This window comes from Molossus molossus, unplaced genomic scaffold (genome assembly GCF_014108415.1).
Source record: "Molossus molossus isolate mMolMol1 unplaced genomic scaffold, mMolMol1.p scaffold_m16_p_1, whole genome shotgun sequence".
In the NCBI taxonomy this organism is placed as follows: Eukaryota; Metazoa; Chordata; class Mammalia; order Chiroptera; family Molossidae; genus Molossus; species Molossus molossus.
In genome coordinates this window covers 56,615,699-56,636,860 of record NW_023425344.1, presented here as the reverse complement: position 1 = coordinate 56,636,860, position 21,162 = coordinate 56,615,699, and the positions used below count along the sequence as shown (strand labels likewise).

General features: G+C 38.2%; 1 protein-coding gene across 3 annotated transcripts in view; it reads left to right on the top strand.

The window, feature by feature from the left end:
* Window positions 1-455: 455 nt before the first annotated feature.
* The window catches only part of CCNI (cyclin I), a 30,399-nt gene continuing 9,692 nt past the window's right edge, over window positions 456-21,162 (top strand). Inside the window, exons 1-3 of one of the 3 annotated variants that reach the window (XM_036262173.1) lie at window positions 468-926; window positions 8,004-8,160; window positions 21,005-21,133. In XM_036262173.1, coding sequence (XP_036118066.1) covers window positions 8,047-8,160; window positions 21,005-21,133 — 243 coding nt within the window. In that variant the 5' untranslated portion in view covers window positions 468-926; window positions 8,004-8,046. Of the gene's footprint in view, window positions 927-6,034; window positions 6,071-8,003; window positions 8,161-21,004; window positions 21,134-21,162 lie in introns of those variants that run through there. The other 2 variants (XM_036262182.1, XM_036262190.1) reach the window with 2 other exon arrangements.

Sequence of the window (21,162 nt, the reverse complement as noted above, 5' to 3'; positions counted from 1 at the left end):
TTCTTTCTTCCCCGGCACGCATGCGCAGCGCGCTCTCCGGCCACCGCACGCCCCTTCCAGCGGGCTGAAAGGGGCGCTTACGTCATCGTGCGGTCGACAGGGGACCCTTCCGCCCCTCCAAGGAAACGAGTCCACGCACCTTGGCTTTTCGTAGCCCGCAGGAAGTGTTCTCCCTCCTTTTACCCCAGTGCCAAAGCTTTCCCCAGCTCCTCTCCAAAAGTCTAGCTTCTCCCCTCACTTCTCTGTGCGTTCGTCGGCCCGGGAAGGCGGCGGGGAGAAAACGGGGGGAGGACAGGGCACCCACACAGTGTTGTTTACAAGGCGTGAGCTCGTTCAGGAATCGGTCCGCGAGGGCGGAGCCGAGGGCGCCGGCACTTCTTCTTCCCCTCCCCTCCCTCCCTAGCCTTCCCCGCGAGCGGACGCGGCAGCGCCTCTGCCTCGCTTTTTCTTATTTTCCCCCTTCCCCTTCTTTTTTTTTTTTTTTCCTTTTTCCCCCTTCCTCCCTTTCACCATTTCCCCTTGGAGGCGCTTCCGCCGGGCAGGGGCAGAGCCGGTCTCACTCTCCGCCTCTCCCCGGCCCCCGCCGCCCTATGGAGAGAGGGAGCCCCCTCCCCACCCGGGCACAAGCGGCGGCGGTTGGAGGAGCGAGACCGGCGGTGGCGGCCTCAGGTCCAGGGTCGTCATGGAACTAATTCGCTGACCGACCCACCGGCCGCAGCCGTGCGTCCTGCTCGAGTGCCAGTGCCCGCGCCCCCCGGCCCGGTTCCCCCTCTTCTCCCTCCTCCATCGGCCTCGGCCCGGCCCTCGTCCTGCGCGCCCTGCCGCCGCGCGCTGGGGAAAATGAGGTGGTAGCGGGCCCGCGGATGACCCCGCGTCACCACTGTGAGGTCTACAGCTCTGCCAGGGAGGAGGAAGAGGAGGAGAAGGTGAGCGGGCGGGGGCGGGGGCCGGGCGAGTCCCCGCGCCCCCCACGGGGAGGCACTGCGGCCGCGCGCTTCGAGCCCCCACCCCGCCACATCCTCCCCCGGCCTTCGCCTGTCCTCCCCCCGCCGCGCCCCCCCACCCTGGACCCCGCGACACCCCCCACCCTGCCACTTTCCCTCCTTCGCCTCGCCTCCACCGGGACCTTCCGGACGCTCCTCACCTCCTCCACGCAAGAACAACTCGGCACCTGCCCAGTTTGCCAACAGCTCTGCTCCCTTTCAGGCCATTTTTTTTTTCTGTCACCGAGTAACTTTTTTGTAGGAACTGCAGATCGCCTACCCTGTAGTGCGTTTTCTAGGCTCTGCGAGCCTGTGTTACGTACAGAGAAGGGGAAACACTCCCACCCTTAGACCTCGCTCCTGCGGGAGCCCGAGGAAGATGGTTTGCCTTGCCAAGCGGTGTGCATGCCAAATGAGTGGGTGAGCCGCCCTGCTGCGGGAACTCGGAGCCGGGGAACGCTACCCAGGGTGTGGGTGGGGGAAATCGAAGAGGAGGTGAGATGAGTTGCACCCTAAAGGGCAGATAAAAATTGGGAAATTTTTTTAAAAAGGGAAGAAGGGCCTCTGCTGAGTTCTAGGTTCCACTGCTGGTCGTATTGGCAGGAGTTGGGAACTGGGTAGCAAAATAGTGGCAGGGATCACTCGGAAGGCAGGATGGAGTCAGACTGGAAATCTCTGGATGCGGAATTCAGGTGTTTAGCCTTTGTTCTGTCGGTGGGGACTCGCTCAACATTTGAGCAGCAGTGTGATGTTGTGATGTTAATAACAGCAACACTTGTATTATTTGACAGTTACTGTTCCAAATGGTTTGCAACTCATTGAGTCCTCAAGGACTCATTGAGGCAGGTTTCATTGAGGACTCTCATTTCACAGGTGAGGGAAACTGAGGATCCACAACATGAAGTAATTTCCTTCTTAGATGACACAGCTAGAACCCGTTGGCCAGAGTTTAAACCCAAGCAATCTGCATATACCACATAGTGTCTGTTCCAAAAATGAATTTGTTGAAAACATTAACAGTAGAGTTACCTGTTTCTAGCTTTTCAGGTCATTTGTGGCAAACTATAAAATAGAAGGGAATGGATAAATAGATTAAGAAAGAATGGACAGAGTTTAGATTCTATAATCTGGGACCAGCCAGATGAGTGCGTCTGCGTTTCTGGACCAGGAAAATCTTAATACTGATGAAGAGCACACAAGTAGAATTAGCTTGTGTTTGGAAGGTGCAGTAGAGATGATTTGCAGTTACAGATGAGTGTATGTGGCAGTGTGACATCGTAGTAGGTTAGAATGGAACTCTGCAAAACGTTTTTTGGTCAAGATTGGAAGCTCAGAGCATGTGTATGTGTTTTACTCTGAGTAATACTTTTTTTTTTTTTTTTTTTTTATCCTTGAGGACATTTTTCCATTTTTTATTCAGCTAGAGCTGGAGGGAGAGAGAGGAAGAGAGAGAGAAAGAGAAACATCAACATGAAAGGGACACATCGAGTGGTTGCCACCCACACGACCCAACCAGGGCCAGGGACAAACTGCAGCCGAGGTACATGCCCTTAGCGGGAACCGAACCCCGGGCCTCTCTGGACCACAGGTCGACGCTCTAACCGCTGAGCCAAAGCAGCCAGGGCCTGAGTAATACTTTAAAAATGAAAAGTATTCATCTTTCTTTGCATGTTCCTTCATCTTTAAAAGGCGCTTAATAATACTAGCTTCATAAGGTTGTGTGAGGATTAAATCCATTCATGTGACAGTACTTTGAATAATACCTGGCCAAATAGCACTCACTGTTTTTACTTGTTAATCACTTAACAAGTGTAAGCTATTATTATTTATTAGGTATAGTGCTAACCTGTGGAGAGTGTTGCCATCAAGGAGCTTATGGTTAGTAGGAGAGACAGGTCTACCGATATCACAGAACAATAAAATGCAAAAGTAGAATTATGTCCAAGTATGGGTGTAGGAAGGCAGTGTTCCAGTTACAGATTGATGTAAATTAAAACTCTGTAGAAAGGGGAGTGTGAGCTACAAAAGGACATTTCAAGTTGAAAGAACTGTGTGGAAAGGCATGGAGATTGGGAAAGACAGCAGCCTGTTTTGGAATTATAGGTAACTGTAGGTTCATTAAGTTAAGGGCATCAAGTCAAGGAGGTAATATTAGAACATGAGGTTCTTGTATGGTCATATTAATAAATTCATCTTATTTAGAAGAGGAACCTAAGATCCAGAAGTCAGCACCAGTACAGAATTATTAATAGAGCTGGTGTTATGATGACAATAAATATAATAATTCTATCTTAAGGAAGTTGTTTCTGTTGTATACCACTGTGCAGTATGTATAGCATCGTGCAGTAGTTTCCCTCAGATCAGCAGAAGTCTCTATATATAGATTTGTAATATATATGCTGTAAAATGAGGATTTTATAAACTTAGCTGTTAAGCTATTTGATAAACATGGAGAAAGAAGCAGAAATAGCATTTGAAAGAATGGAAAGAGAAATGTGAAAGAAATGATCAAAGTTAGAAGTGTGTGTAATATGCCAACCAAAATACAGTGTTTTTGTTTTTTTTTAGTTCCTAGAGACTTCTATCTGAGCATTAAAAAATTCTGGCTATAATTTACAATGGACATGTAATAACAAGCTACAACTATAATGTTCTATTTAAAACAAATTATATTTTAAATATATTTTATTCGTCAGGATTCATTATTTACCTAACTCAAATAATCTGTTTTACATATTAGAATGTAGGCTGTGTTTTGCCAGTAAAAGAAGTAAAACTCAAGTCAGTGCTTTCTTCAGTATATCATTATCTTACTACAGACTTAAAAATGGAATGTAGGCCCTTGTCTGGCTGCCCAGTTGGTTGGAGCATTGTCCCATACACCAAAGGTTTTGAGTTAGATTCCTAGTCAGAGCACATACCTAGGTTTTGGGTTTCATCCCCGGTTGGGGAGAGTACAGGAAGCAACTGATTGATGTTTCTTTCTCACATTGATGTGTCTTATCTGTCTGTACCCCCCCTGCCCCCAAACCAATAACACCATATCCTATGGTGAGGATTTAAAAAAAGGAATGTAAATAGCCTGCTATAAGCACTTTCATAAATCATAATTTTTTTTGCTTTTCTACATTCTTAACTTTTAGGTAATTTCAAAAAGAAACCCTTTACCTGGATTTACTAAAACAAATAAGGTAAAAATTAACATTTTACCTTATTTGTTTTATAATTTGCCCCCCCCCACACACACATAGATATGTGTGTATAAATTGCATATGTGATGGCCTGATGTATAATCTTTTTTTTTAATCCTTACCTGAGGACACTTTTCCATTTTTTGTTCAGATAGAGTGGGAGGGAGAGAGAGGGAGAGAGAGAGAAACATTGACGTGAAAGGGACACACTGAGTGGCTGCCACCCGCACAACCCATCCAGGGCCAGGGACAAACTGCAACCGAGGTACGCACCCTTAGTGGGAACCATACCTGGGTCTCTCTGAACCACAGGCTGATGCTCTAACCGCTGAGCAAAACTGGCCAGGGCTAATCTTTTTTTATATTGGGAGATTGAGTTTGCTAGTATTTTGTTGGAGTTCTGTAGTATCTGTATTTAGAAGAGAAATTAATCTGTAGTTTTCTGAGTGCTATTTTCTTTAGCAGTGCTATTTTGGTAGCAGGGTAATTAAATGGCCTCATAAAATGAGTTGAGAAGTGCTTCTCTTTACTGCTTGGGAGAGTTTGTGGAGAATTTGTATTAATTTTTCTGTAAATGTTTGGTAGAATTTACCGGTGAAGCCATTTGGGCATAGGCTTTTCTTTGACAATAGTTTGTTTACTAATTCCGTTTCTTGTTATATGGCTATTTAGCTTTTCTGTTTTTTTGTTTTTTTTTTCTTAAATAGAGTTTATTCTTATTTTTAAAAATTAATTAATTAATTTTTTTGGTACGTGCCTCTAACGGGAACCGCAGGCCAGTGCTCCAGCCGCTGAGCCAAACCAGCCAGGGCATTTTTGTTACAGATGTTTCTCCTTTTTTTCCCCATTGACACCCTCCTCCCCACCTCTCCACTCCATCCCAGCTTTGTTGTTCGTGTCTATTGGTTATGTGCACATGCATACAAGTTCTGTGGTTTATCTCCCCCCCCCCCATCCCCTCTTCTGAGGGTTGTCAGTCTGTACCCTACTTCCACGTCTCTGGGTCTACCCTATTCCTCAGATTGTTATGTTCATTATATTCCACAAATGAGTGAGATCATGTGATACTTGTCTTTCTCTGCTTGGCTTGTTTCGCTTGGGATAATACTTTCCAGGTCCCTCCATGTCATCTCAAAGGATAAGAGATCTTTCTTTCTTACAGCTGCATAGTACTCCATTGTGTATATGTACAACAATGTTTTTATCCATTCGTCTGTTAATGGACACTTAGGCTCTTTCCAGATCTTAGCTACTGTAAATAGTGCTGCTATGAACATGGGGGTCCATATATTCTTTCTGATTGGTGTTTCAGGCTTCTTAGGGTATATTCCTGGAAGTGGGATCACTGGGTCAAATGACAATTCAATTTTTAATTTTTTGAGGTAACACCTTAGTGTTTTCCATAGTGGCTGTACCAGTCTGCATTCCCACCAGCAGTGTACTTGAGTCCCCTTTTCTCCACACCCTCGCCAATACTTGTTTGTTGATGGCAGCCATTCTAACAGGTGTGAGGTGATACCTCGTTGTTGTTTTAACTGCTTTTCTGTTTCTTAAGTCAATTTTGATAGTTTATGGTTCTGGGTATCTGTCTATTTAATCTAAATTGTTCAATTTATATGTATACAGTTTATAAAATTCCTTTATAGTCCTTTTTATTCCTGTAATGTAGGTAGTAATATATCCCTGCTTTATCCCTGATTTTAGTGCTTTATCCTTTGTTTTTTCCTGGTCAGTGTAGCTAAAGGTTTGCCAATTTAATGATATTTTCAAAGAATCAACTTTTGGTTTCATTGGTTTTTCTGTTCTCTACTTTATTAAATTCCACTTTGATATTTGTTCTTTTCTTCTGACTTGCTTTAGGTACAGTTTACTTTTTCCAGTGTCTTAAGGTGAAAGGTAAGGATATTGATTTGAGATCTATTTTAATATAGGTATTTACAGGTATTACTTTCCCTCTAAGCACTACATTCATTGCATCCCATAGGTTTTGGTGTATTAGGTAGTCTTTTTCATTCATCTCAAAATATTTTCTAATTTCCCTTGTGATTTCTTCTTTGGCCCAGATTTCTTTGTTTTAAAAAGTTGTTAAAAGTATCAAAATGTTTTCAAGTCTTACTGTAGGAGATTGAAGAACAGAAATTTCTTGAACCTGACCTTACTCTTGACATGATTCTGTCATTTTCTGTCTGCCTTACATTCCCCCCCCAAAAAATAAACTTAAAAGGAAGCATTGTAGGGGAAGAGTAATCACCAGGGGCAGCCAGCCACTGGAGTGTGTTGAGAAGATTGTTGGATCCTGGTGAGCCACCTTGTTTGGTGTAACTAATGCAATGAGGTAGATAATTAGTTAAGTAAGCTTGAAGTTTTGACAAAAGTTAATAAATTTCAGACTAAAATTAGGTTGAGAAGAGTTTATAATCTATAAAGTTTAGTCTCCATCTATTATAGGTGTTTTTTCTAAATATCTTTTGGCAGATGGTCATCTAGTTTACACTTCATTTCTAAAGTTAGTATTTATGCCCTGGCCGGTTTGGCTCAGCGGTTAGAGTGTCGGCCTGCGGTCCGGAGAGGCCCTGGTTCGGTTCCCGCTAAGGGCATGTACCTCGGTTGCAATTTGTCCCCAGCCCTGGTTGGTCGTGTGGGTGGCAGCCACTCGATGTGTCCCTTCACGTCGATGTTTCCCTCTCTCTCTCTTCCTCTCTCTCCCTCCCACTCTGTCTGTACAAAAAATGGAAAAATGTCCTCGGATGAGGATTAAAAAAAAAATAAATAAAGTTAGTATTTATGTCTGTTTTAGAGTGCCATTTACCTTACTGTTTTTTAAATTTTTTTTCTTTTTTTATTGATTTTTAGAGACGGAGGAAGGGAGAGGGAGAGAGAGAGAAAAATCCATGAAAGAGAACATTGATTGACCGCCTCCTGCATGCCCCCCACTGGGGATTTGGCCTACAACCTGGGCATGTGCCTTGATTGGGAATTGAACCAGTGACCTCTTGGTGCATGGGTCGATGCTCAACCACTGAGCCACACTGGCTGGGCCACCTTACTGTTAAGTTTTCTGATCAGGGCCATCTAATAGTACTTACTGCACTGATACAAATGTTCCTTTTCTGTATTGTCCAGTGCCATATCTGCTAGTCACTTGTAGCTTTTGAGCACTTGAAGTGGGTCTAGTGTGACTGAGGAGTTAAATTTTAACTTTATTAGATTCTAATTTAAATATCCACATGTGAGGCTAGCAGACACTGTATTGGAAGCTCAATTCAAGATGGTTTCATACTGCCTTTTTACTCTGTGCTGTTTGTATGCATTTTTGAACCATGAGAATGAATGAATGAATGATTAAAAATAAAATAAAACTTTTAAAATGAAAAAAAAGATGGTTTCATACCTATTCAGTGGAAATAAATGATATCATTGATGCAACTTTTTTAAGAAAAGGGTTAGCAGTCCTTATTTGTTTAGATTTTTAAGAGGAATATTTGGGACTACTTTTAAGAATTCCTAGTATAAAAAGCTCATGACTTAAAAATTTTTGACACAGTGTGACACTGTAATATTATATTTTGATTAGAGTCCAGTGGTTCTGTCAATTATAAGGCCCTGTTTTCTCTTTATAACTTGAGTTTCTAATTTAAAGTGAGACTATGTTAGCTAACTATTATTGTAACATTTTAACATATGAAATTTTAAAGAGCTATAAAATCCTATACTGCCTCATAATATTCTTTTGTTTTATGAATTGCTTAATAAGAATCAACATATTTATGCAATGTTGTACTTATTCTATAATTACATAAATAGCATTGTTTTATATTTGATTTTATAGGTAGCTACATCAAGTTGGGAGGCAGGCAGTTCCAAAGGATATCATGAAGTTTCCAGGGCCTTTGGAAAACCAGAGATTGTCTTTTCTTTTGGAAAAGGCAATCTCTAGGGAAGCCCAGATGTGGAAGGTAAATGTGCCGAAAATGCCTACAAACCAGGTAATGAATTTTCTCTTTACTCTAGATGACTTTTATTAGAAATAAGTGTACTACTGTCCTGTATAGTATCTTGATATACGTTGGAGAAATATGTACCCCTAAATAATATGCTCTATTCTTTATTTTAGAAACATCTCCTAGTTTTATTCTGAAACAAAATAAGAATGAACTGTTTTTGTTCGCTTGTTTTTGTCTTGAGTTACAGCTTTAGGAAGATAGGTATATCTGTTTTCTTTCCTAATAGTCAATACTAACAGTAGTAAGCTGCCTTTATTTCTAGATACATAGTTAGCCATGGAAGCTGAGTATGCATCATTGTCTGTAGGGAACAAAAATTGCACTATATTTCTTGAATATTTATAAGAAGTTCAAGTCAGTTACTAAGGTAATAGAATGATGGAAGCTTCTAGGGAGATAGCCAGCTGACCTCTCAATTACTCTTGATTATATGCCCTTTCTTTTTAAAAATTCTGTACTTCTATAATTATATCAGATTTATTTTTTACAAATAACTGTGAAGTTTATAAACTCTAAAGTTTACTGTATAAGATGTCTTACACATCTTTTTAACCTTGGTAACTAGTATTGTGCTTGGGATAAGAATAATGGCCAAGAAAATTTTGATAATGTGTAGGTGGATGAATAGCAAATATCTAAGGTCCTCCTGTGTTAGTTTAGGTGAGCAATTTTCAACCAATGTGCCATGGCATACTGGTTGAAATTCTCTGGTTTAGGTTAACCTTTGCTCATAGGTTATTAAAATCTATATGCCTTTTTAATTCTAACCTACTTCTATTATTCTTTCTCACAAGCTGAAGAAATATGTTTTACATTTATTGTTAATTATCATTTAGCGAATTGAAGATTAGTTAACTTGAATGAATACCTTTTATGCTAGGAGCATTTATGTGTGCTATCACATTTAACATCTCATTTAATCTTTTGAAATAGGCAATAGTCCCAGTTTGTTCAAGACTTTAGCTAATAAGTAGTAGAGTTATACTTTGGATCTAAAGCAGTTTTCTTTCTTTTTTTTTTTTTTTCCATTTTCAATTTTTGTGTGCTTGTGTTATTTTTAGTTTACCTTGAGGTTCAGTTTATTACATATCTGCCATATACTGAACACTATCCTGGGTATTTGGGACACAATAATGAGATAAATAGAAATTACTGCCCATTCTAATAAACCTCAAAGCTTTATTACAGCTGCCTTTAAGAACCATTATTTTCTTTCTTTCTCCTGGTATCTTCTTGAGTCAGCCTGTAACCAGTGACATACTTTTACAACATGATCTTTGAAGGTGATATTCTACAAAGATTATATTATTTTGTTATATTGTCACTTAATCTGACCTATTACTATAGGTAATTTAATAAATATTATTGAGGTGACACCAGGAAACAATGGTATCAGAACTTCTAAGAGGGATCTACTTAAGAATTTGCCTTTAGTAATGCCAAGTTTTATCATACTTAATTTCTTTTTTTTTTTTTAATCCTCACCCAAGGACATTTTTTTCCATTTTTTGTTCAGATAGAGTGGGAGTGAGAGAGAGAGAAACATCGATGTGAAAGGGACACATCGAGTGGTTGCCACCCGCACAACCCAACCAGGGTCGGGGACAAACTGCAACCGAGGTGTGCCCTTAGCGGGAACCGAACCCAGGTCTCTCTGGACCACAGGCCGACGCTCTAACCCCTGAGCCAAACTGGCCAGGGCCATACTTAATTCTTATAAAATGTGAGTGGGCTTGGTCTGATGGGAATAGAAGATATAGTAGGGAGGCAAGTAAAGAGCTGTAGGAGCTTGAGTTGATTGCTAGAGTAACCCCCAAGGTTATTTCTCTGTTTTAGTTTAATTCCTTTTTCTTCTGTCATTCTTAGGGACTGGTTTTTCCACCTCTGTTTACACTATTGCTTCTAACCAATAATTTCCCTTCTTGATTCCTTGTAAGAGAGAAACACAGTCTCATCTCTAAACTATATTTGTATCTTTTCCAAGTTTTCTAATTTTTTAAAGTGCTGGTAAAAATGGAAAAATAAAATATCTTTATGCTTCTTTTCTCTAATTTCCTTCTTCTGTCTTACTCTTCCTCCACCTAAATCCTACTTCAAGGTTCTTTCACAATTCTCTTAATTTGTATCTCCCCAGTTTAGGACAGAGTGGTCACACAAGAATGTTATAGACTTATTACTCCCTTTCTGTGTGCTCCATAGCACTGTGTTTTCCTTATGAGACAATATTATAGTTTCCTGGTGATTTGATTGAGTTCTCTTGGGGTAGGGTTTTATCATTTTTGTTTACTGGCATATAATAGACTCACAGTAAACATTCAATGAACATTGATGATTTCTTTATAATTTATCCAAGTTAGAGACATTCTTTTATATAATAATTGCATTTTCAAGTATATGATAATTTTGTCATGTACTTTGGGGGGGGAGGATTGAAGATTGGTCAAAGATTGATATTAATTTATTTTCGAAAGTACTTGCATATACAAAGATAAAACTGCTTCAAGCTGTTTATAAAGATGATTTTCATTAGAATTTTGGAATTCTAAGGAATCTTACAGACCATCTAATTATGTGGTTTTCAAATACAGGATCTCAAACCACTGGGCTACTAGGCAAATCAGAATAATTTGGGAGGCTTCTTACAGAGCTTCCAGGCCCCATCCACACCCACTGGGCTTGTGGTGGCAACTGTGGAAATTTGTATTTTTAAAAGCTTCATAGTTTTATTAATATGCATTCAGTTTGGGAAACACGGATTCAGTCTAACCACAAAATTTAAGTTCTAACATCTCTGATAAGTGATCCTGTGCTTTGGATACTTGTTCATTCAGCTGTGGAAAAACTATCTAAATGACTGGAAAGTTTTTATTAACTATATTCACAATATTGTCTTATGTTGAATCTTAAAACTGCTTCTTTCTAGTGGCCACTCAGATTGGTTTTAATTCTGGCCACTGGAGCAATACAGAATAGAGCTATTTCTTATTTTAAACAATAGCCTTTTAGTTAAAGACAAGTATTAAACCCACGAAGTTATCTCTTTTCCTGATTGAACATTCCTTGCCTTTTTAACCACTTTTTGTCTGACAAGATTTCCCTCTTACCTTCCAGTTTTTCTAGTGTGTTACATTCTTTTTAGTGTGTTTCTTAAATTGAGACGTTTCATTTGTTGTCACTAATGAGCAGTAAAGTAAAACTATCACCTCACTTTATCTTGGATTGATTATTTCATTAACCCTAAAAAATTTTTTTTGTTTTGGCAGCAGTGTCATGTTGTTGGCTTATATTGAACTTGTTTTTAAAACCTTGTTGTTTTTGTCTCAACTTTTAAGCAAAGCTTCCCTTATACTAGATGTACTTTTTTTTTTTCATTTTTAACTAAGGTGCAGCATTTCTTATTTATTCTTATTAAATTTAAAGTTTATTTAGGCTCTAACCGGTGTGGCTCATCCCATGCATCAGGATGTTACTGGTTCAGTTGTCCGTCAGGGCATGTGCCTGGGTTGGGGGTTCGATCCTCAGTAGGGGGCATGCAGGAGGTAGCTGATCGATGTTTCTCTTTCTCCCTCTCCCTTACTCTCTCTCTAAAATAAAAAGTATTTAAAATAAAATTATTCTGGCCCTTTTTTTTTTTTTGGCTTTAAAATAATGTTTGTTATCTAATATATTGACTGTTAATTTTGTACCATTTGTGGATTTGGTGATTAAGACTAAATACCACATGGGTTGGTGTCTTTCTAGCCATTAGATATCTTTTTTGTGTATGAAGTGTCTGTTCAGATCTTTTACCTGGGTTTCTATTGAATTATCTTTATTTGTTAATTATTTTGTAGGAGTTCTTTCTTTTGCAGGCTCTGTGTATTACAGATATCTTCAATTTTATTTGGGTTGACTTTTGAAGAATAGAAGTTCTTAATTTTAAATGATCAAATTATAAATTTTTTTTTTTCCATTTTGCTTAGTCTTTGTACATAAATGTTTGCCTAACCCAAGATAATAAAGATACTCTCCTGCATTTTCTTCTGGAAAATTTTTTCTTAATCTTTCACATTTAGATTTAAATTCCATCTGGAATTTTGTTATTGTTTTGTTGGGATGTGAAATAGGAGTCAAGGATCATTTTTCTCCATATGGATAATAGCACCATTTACTAAAAAGACGTCCCCCCCCCACTGCCATGCAATGTACTTTTGTTATAAATCAAATTACTACTGTATATGTGTAGATATATTTGTGGGACTGTTTCTTGCCTCATTTCTCAACATTGGTCTGTTGCCTCTCTTTAATACCACACTGCCTTAATTATGATAGCATTATAACAAGTCTTTGGTGGCATAAACTTTGTTTACTTGTCACTTTTCAAAAAAATACAAAAGCAATTGTGAGGGTTTTGTTTTTCTCACATCTGTAGATTGAGTTGGGGGGAGAGTTGACATGTTTATAATAAGTCTTCCAATCAATTAACAGAATAGTTTTCTATTTTTTTTAAAGGTGGTCTTCAGTTACTATTAATGTTTTTGGTGATTTAGTTTTATTCTTGGGTACTTGAGTCTTGTTGAGGCTACTACAAATGGTATCATTTAAATTATTTTTTAAAATGCTTGTTTTATATGCTGTTATGTAGAAATAAAATAGATTTTTATATATTGAATATGCTAAATTAGCTTACTAATCGTTGTAAAGTATTTTGGATTTTCTGTGTATTCTACACAGTTGTCTTAACTTAATCATGGTTTTATTTCTTCCTTTCCATTCCTTCTACTTGAATTATTTTTCTTGTTTTATATAATTAGTTTGGGCCCCCAGAACACTGTTGAATATAAATGATGGTAGCAGGCATCCTTGTCTCAGCCTCATTTGGAGGAGAAAGTTTTCAGTGTTTCACCATTAACTATAATATTTGCTGTATATTTCTTAGACTTCATCAGATTAAGAAATTCCTTTCTCTACTTTAGTTTGCTAAAATATTTTTCATAAATAGGTGTTGAAGTTTTATACATCACTGAATTTTGTTAACATTTTGCTTAGAATTTTTTGTGTATATATTCATGGATGAGACTGGCTTGTGACAAATGCCTTTGTCAGGTTTTCATAATGCATTTAGGCTGGCTTTGTAAAATATTCTCAGGCTCTTTCGATTGATATTTTATCTTTCTTAAATGTTGGAAGTTTTCACAGGGGAAGCCACTGGGGTCTAGAGATATATTTTTATGGGAAAGTATTTAATAATACAATTTCTTTGGTAAATACAATACTAATTAGGTCTTTATGAAATCTTTTTTGGCTTTGATAAATTGTGTTTTTTAAGAATTTATTAATTTCATCTAAATTTTAATTATGTAAATTTATTCATAAAATCATCTTTTTTAACATACAAGGGTCCATAATGATGTTCTCTTTCTGTTTCTTAATTTGTGTTTTTTCTTTTTTTTTATCCTCACCCGAGGACATTTTTGCATTTTTTGTTCAGACAAAGCGGGAGGGAGAGAGAGGAAGAGAGAGAGAGAGAAACATCAATATGAAAGGGACACATCGAGTGGTCGCCACCCGCATGACCAACCAGGGCCGGGGACAAACTGCAACCGAGGTACGTGCCCTTAGCGGGAACCGAACCCGGGTCTCTCTGTACCGCAGGCCGACGCAACAACCGCTGAGCCAAACCGGCCAGGGCTGTGCTTTTTCTTTTTTATCAGTCTGTCTGAAGATCTGTCAATTAGTCTTTTAGTTCTATTTGTTTTTTCTTTTTTTTTTAATCCTCATCCAAGAATGTTTTATTAATTTTTAGAGAGAGAAGGAGGGGGGGGAGAGGGGAAGACATTGATAGGAGAGAAAACATCGATTGATTGGTCCCATATGTGCTCCGACCAAGAATTAAACCTGCAAACTAGGTATGTGCTTTGACAGGGAATTGAACCCATAACCTTTTTGGTGTACCAGATGACATTCTAACCAATGAAACCACCTGTCCAGGGCCATTTGTTTTTTTGTTTTTTTTTTAAAGTTTTGCTATTATTTAGTTTCAGTATTTGCTTTCATCTGCTTTCTTTGTGGACTTGACTGTTTTTGCTTTGAGCTAGATACTTAAATAATTGATTTTCAGCTTTTAATATATATATTTAGAACTATAAAATTTCCTTAGTGTGCAGTTGTGCAGCCATGTCTAATTTGTTGTTAGCTGCACATACTGGATTCTTAATTTCACTTATTATATTTTCCAGTTCTAGAAATTCCCTTTGGGTTTTTTTTTTTTTTATTTTTTTTTATTTTTATTTTTTTATCCTCATCCGAGGACATTTTTCCATTTTTTGTACAGACAGAGTGGGAGGGAGAGAGAGGAAGAGAGAGAGAGGGAAACATCGATGTGAAAGGGACACATCGAGTGGCTGCCACCCGCACGACCAACCAGGGCCGGGGACAAACTGGAACCGAGGTACATGCCCTTAGCGGGAACCGAACCCGGGTCTCTCTGGACCGCAGGCGGACGCTCTAACCGCTGAGCCAAACCGGCCAGGGCCCCTTTGGGTTTTTTATAGGGTAAATTTCTCAAGTGAAATTCTTCATGTTTAAAAAAATCTGTTTTCCTTCTTTTCCTTTACTTTCTTGTATAGTAAGTCTTTTTCTGATAATTCAAAGATCTCTATTTTTTGTTGCCTCCCCACCCCTTCCCTTTCTCTTGGTCACTTGTTTTTTTTGTTAGTTTATTTTTTCTCTTGTTATGACTGGGACCTGCCTGGTAATTTTTTATTGGATGCTGAAAAATTAATGAAAAATTGTAGAGGTTCTAGATGTTATATTTCTGCAAGAGGGTTCGGTCTTTCCGAATCTTTCCGAATCTGGGCAAAATGAATAGGAAATTAATCTTTTTAATCCAGTGAAGATTACTGATTGGAGCCTGGGTTGCAGTTTGTATGGTTTCATCTACCTTTGTTTTGCCCCAACTCCTAGAGTGTAGCCAAGGATTCCAGATGAGAGCTTGCAGTGTTTGCTAGGACCCCTTATTCCTGAAGGGTGCTAAAGTCTTCCCCTAAACTCGATCTTGCTTTTCAGAAGATTTCTGCTTAGCTTCCTAGATCCCCGTTCTTCCCAACTGCAGAATTTCATTCAGAAAATGTATTAAGATCTCTGGCCCTCCCCCTCCCCACTAGGTTCTTGGCTCCTCAAGTCTCCATATTTTGTCTCTAGCCTTGTAAAACTCCCAGAAACCCTATTGGTCTCTTTGCCAATACTTAGTCTCTTGCCATACTCAAAGGATGGGCAAATAAATGCCCTGAAGGAAAAGCTACTTCGGAATGTTCAATCTTTTTTTTTTTTTACCTCCTCTCTAGAATCTAGGGTCCTGCCTGGTTGTCCTAGCAGTTCTCGTGCCTTGTTTTTGTTATTGTTAGTAGTTTTTCTAGTTGTTCTCAGTTGGAGTGTACATTTCCAGCTATCGACTACATCATAGCTAAAAGCAGAAATGTAATTTAAGGAAAAATAATCTTGAACTTCAACAGGAATAACGAGATCTTTGGGAGCACAAGGAGGTACTAAGCCCAAATTGAGTTATCAGGAAAAGTATCTGATGGGGAGTGACCATAGAAATAGCTCTTGAAGGACAAATAATAAGATAGGTAAAAGAGAGAGGAGAGTGTGTTCCAGCCATAGGGAGCAGTATGAGCAAAAGAACAGTGATGGCAGGAGCAAGGAATTACTTTTAAAAAAAATTTTTTTAAATTGATTTTAGAGAGAGAGGAAGGGAGAGGGAGAGAGAGAGAGAAACATTGAAGAGAGAGAACATCAATTGGCCACCTTTTGCATGCCCCACACAGGGGATTTGGCTCACAACCTGGGCATGAGCCCTGACAGGGAATTGAACTGGCGACCTCTTGGTGCATAGGTCTGTGCTCAACCACTGAGCCACACTGGCCAAGCCAATTACTACTCTTACAGTTTGAATTTTAAGGCAGAAAGTGATGGAAGGTGAGTGTGACTAGAAAGTTAGGTCATATGCCTCCCATGCCTCCCGTGCCTAGGGGATTGTACTTTAATCTTTCAAGTAATGGTGCACATTTTAGAGTTTAAAGCTGGAGAGTATTTGTCTTTTCATGGTCAGATTAGCAGCATGTAGACTATAAAGCCCTGCATTTTACCATGTTGAATCAGTTCTCTTTGATAATAGTTGTTCAGCCATCTTAATGAACCCTCTTAACCCAATTTGAGCAATTCATATAAAAGAAAACAGATCCCTTGATTAGGAAATACTATCTGGTGTGAGCAGGTGGGTGGGCAGGCCTCCCTCTCTTCCTCCCTCCTGAATAGGATTACTTAGGCACAGAATTTAAGTTTTGTAAATGTATTCTGATAATACTATTGTTTGTTTAGTACATATTTGAATTGATTTGAAAAAGTGACCTTAGAATCATTATCACTTGACTGTATAAAATACATAGAAAATCCAAAATACTCTGCAAACTATTAGGAAGCTAATTTAATATCAGTATGTAAAAATTATTTCTACATACCAGCATATAGAAACAAGGGTATTAAAAGATGAAAACTTTTAATTGATACCATTTGTAATAGCCCCAACAAGGGGGAGTCTTCTCAAACTATTAGCTTTTGTATGTGTTTTCTTGTTAGTTTTGACTAGTGGTGATGATAATAGCCATCCAGGAATGCTTTCTTGGCCCTTTTCTCAAATTTTAATATAAGGTTTATTAAAGTTCAAAGATATTGTCATGATCTCTTTAATAAATAATTATAATCAGTTTAAAAGAATTATTTATATGTAATGTTTTGTAAATTTGTTTTTTCTGGCATCATTAAAAGCATCAGGTATATTTAGAGGTGGGAAAGGACAGAACTAATATTTGAGTGCATTTTGTATTCTATGTTTGTACTTTAAATTATATCAGTTGTAACTGTTATATGGAAATCTATATAGCTGTGTTTCCTTGTATTATACACTAAAAGCACATTATGTCCATCTTTTGTGGCACTTCTTGAAATTATGTTTGTATTATTTGTTTAATGTCAGACACCAGATAGTCACATTATGTAATGTAATCTGTCATTTACAGATTTGTTCTCCTTTACCCCCATTGTATCCTGACCTGAAGGCAGAATTAATGGAGTTCTTGTTCCTCATTGCTACTCTAGATGATTGTTCTTTCACCTCCCTAAAAGTCTCTTCACTTTCACTAGATTATATCACTATCTACCTCTCCTTATGTGACTATTTCCTTGTCATTGTTGTTTGAATGGCTTAGTTAACATTACTTTTCTTACTGGTTTTGGCATTTTAGATAAAAACTCATCTTGGTAGGAATTTAATTTCTCTTGAAAGCTTGACTCTCTCCATCTAGAAGTTTTGTGACTGCCTTCACTAGGTTCCAGGGATCTTTAGGGCTCCCTACTTTAGAGCTAGATCTTAAAGTAGAACCTCAGGACTCTATGGAAAAGGGATATTGTAGAACCAGTGACCATGCTTAACAGCTGCTTGACTCAGGGCTTACCTGTTGGGCTCTGTCAGTTTTCTCCCACCTTCCTGGAGGAGCCATAGCATCTGACAGTAGTGTTTTGCTGCCTTTTTCAGGCTCTCTTTTTAGAGAATCCAACTCCTGGCCATAACAGCCTAACTCCAGTTTTCTGTTATGTTGGACAATAGTCTCTCAAGGAACATTAAGTTCCCCTGTTACTCTGCACCCAGAACCTATTAAGCCCACAGCTTCAGTCCCATGAACCTCTTTGTTTCTTTTTGATTCATGGAATTGTTATCACTGAATATCAGAATATAGTTTCTAGCAGTCTTTTCTAACATCTTGATTTTATTTATAAGTGGAGGAAGGAGCTTAACAATAGCTTATTGCCTCCAGGTTGACATTTCTGTTCTCCATTCAAGTTCATGGGGCTCTTTTCCTTGCCTTGCAAACTAATCATTCCCTCCCCTCACTTTTTTACTTTTAATATACCACTTAGTTGCTGTCTCTAAGAAGCTTTCCCTCTGTTCCCATACGGCGCCAGGTTTACTTCCAGTCTGTACTCCTAGCACTCTGTACATATCTCTTATAACATTTAACATAGTTTTTTCCCCCCACATTTTCTGGCTGTTTGCCTTAACCATGACGCTTTAAGTTTTGAAGTTTAAACAAGGAGTTTTCATTCATCATTGTATTCCTAGGACTTATAATTTGACAGACACTTAATGCTTATTAATATGAACTGAATTAAATGTTGATTGTCATATTTTCATATTGTTCATAGTTTTAAAACCAGCTTGATGGTGAGATGTTAATGTAAGAGGTTTTAAACCATGTTTATCTCATATTCTTGTCAGTATTGTACAATGTTCTAAAATCAGTATTTGTTCATTTTTATTGATTTTGGGGGGGAAGGGGCGACATCACTTTGTTGTTCCACTTATTCATGCATTCATTGATTACTTCTTGTATGTGCCCTGACTGGGGATCAAACTCGCAATCCCAGTGTATTGGGACCATGCTCTAACCAACTGAGTTACCCAGCCAGGGCTCTAAGATCAGTCTTTATTTGACAAAAGAAATTGACCAGAAGGTGGAAGTATGGCGATTAACCTTTTATAAAATACCAGTTATAACTGAGTTTAGAGCTAGATGTAAAAATGGTTTGTGTGATTAGTTTCGGCTTGGCCAACACAAATAAACACTTTGTAGTGCCAAAGCTGAAAAGTGACAGAAAAAGGAGTTGGAATAAAATAAGAGAAATTAGCCAGTGGAATGGCAGAGATTATAATGAGCACCAAGTCATGTACTCCTCATAACACTAAAGAAATTCAAAAGGAAAGAGAGAAGAAATTCCAACTGAAATACCTGTTTGAGGAGATAACAGTGTCAAGATACACAGCCCTTAATGCTGTAATAACTCTCAATGCCCCTCTCTCTCTCTATAAGAACTAATTTCATAAAGTTGACCCTGAGTGATCAGGAAAAAGATTTAAGCTGTGGTCTCTATACTTTTCTATGGAGTTAGATAAATAATACATTTTTAAAGTTTTCCATAAAATATGGTTATGAGTACACAGCTTGGATTAAGCCTTTGCTTATTTGGAACCTTCACTTACTGAAAATCCTCTTTTCTACTAATCACATTGTCATTTATGTACTTTGTTGTGTTTACCTGGCAGAAGTAGTACTCATATGGATTTCTTTTATTTATTATTAGTAGATTAAGTATTACTATAGGTTTGCTTTATTTTTATGGTACTGTACCTGCAAAACTCAAGAGTAAAGGTATTTAAATCATCACTGCTTTAAAGTGTGTACCTTCTAAAAATTAAGGCTATATTCAGCAGTTAAAAAAATATGTAGGAAGATCAAAACAGTATGTTTTGTGTTTGTGTAATGATCTTTCCAGTGGTAAGTTAGTTCAGGTAAATTTCTCCTTTAGTATTCTTTTATCATTTTTAAATGTGTGATTTGTCTGTTGTCTGTTTTATTTATTCCTGTTGCCTTTAGCTTTTTTGTTTGTTTGTTTTTTTAATCCTCACCCAAGGATATGTTTATATTGATTTTAGAGAGAGAGAGAAAGGGAAAGAGAGAAATGTTGAAATGAGAAAAACATGGATTGGTTGCCACCTGTTTGTGCCCGGACCTGGGATCAAACCTGCAACCTAGGTACTATGTGCCTTGACCAGGAATCGAACCCACCAACCTTTTGTTGTATGGGACAATGCTTCAGCCAGCTGAGCCACTGGTCAGGAAGGATCAGCTTTGTTTTTAAAGGGCTGTCATTCTGTTATTGTAGTCTATTTATATTTTCTAAGATAGTTTAGTGCCTATTTGCTGCCTTAGAAATTCACTATATTTTCTTATTCTCAAGAATTAGAAAAACTTAATTCCAAAATTATTATCAATTGATAACATTGTTACCTAAACTTTAAAATGTTATATTACCTTGCCTGGCTGGTGTGGCTCAGTGGTTGAGCATCAGCCCATGCACCAAGAGGTTGCCAGTTCAATTCCTGGTCAGGGCACATGCCCAGATTATGGGCCAAATACCTGGTGGGGGCATGTAGGAGGTAGCCAGTTGATGGTTCTCATCGATGTTTCTCTCTCCCTCTCCCTACCTCTCTCTCTAAAATCAATAAAGAAAATAAAAATAAATAGAATGTTATATTACTTCCCCAAACTGGTGTGGCTTAGTGGATTGAGCATCAGTCCATGGACTGAGAAGTCCCAGTTTGATTCCTGGTCAGGGCACATGCCTGGGTTGTGGGCTCGATCCCCAGTCTGGGCCATGCATTAGGCAGCCCATCAATGTTTCTCTCTCTTTCCCTTCCTCTCTCTCAAAAAAAAAAAATCAAACATATTTTTAAAATGTTGTATTTCCCAAATACCTCAATATAATTAAAGTATAGCTAAATGGTGAGATGACATATAATGAAGATTTTGTTTACTAAAGAATGAGAATATTGGGTATTGATGTTAAATACTATAACCAGTACATAAAGTTTTATTGTCATTTATCTCATTTGCTAGATTTTGAATAAACTTAAAAACATTTTTTAAAATATAAAGTATACTATTCCATAGAATTTGCTAACCTTTTTAAAAATCTTTATTGTTGAAAGTATTACAGATTTCTCCTTTTTCCCCCCGATTGACCCCCCTCCTTCCTGCTCCTGCCTCTCCCCCCAGCCTTCACCCCACTATTGTCTATGTCCATTGGTTATACATATATGTTCTTTGGTTTATCTCTTTCCACCCCCTTGCTAACCTTTTATAAAAGAGAATTCTTAGCATGTTCTTGATGATAACTTGGAACTTAACTTGTTTTCTTTTAATTTCATGTTTTAATTGTTCTCTTATAGAATGTTTCTCCATCCCAGAGAGATGAAGTGATTCAGTGGCTGGCCAAACTCAAGTATCAATTCAACCTTTACCCAGAAACATTCGCTCTGGCTAGCAGTCTTTTGGACAGGTTTTTAGCTACTGTAAAGGTAATTATTTTAGGATACACTTAAACATG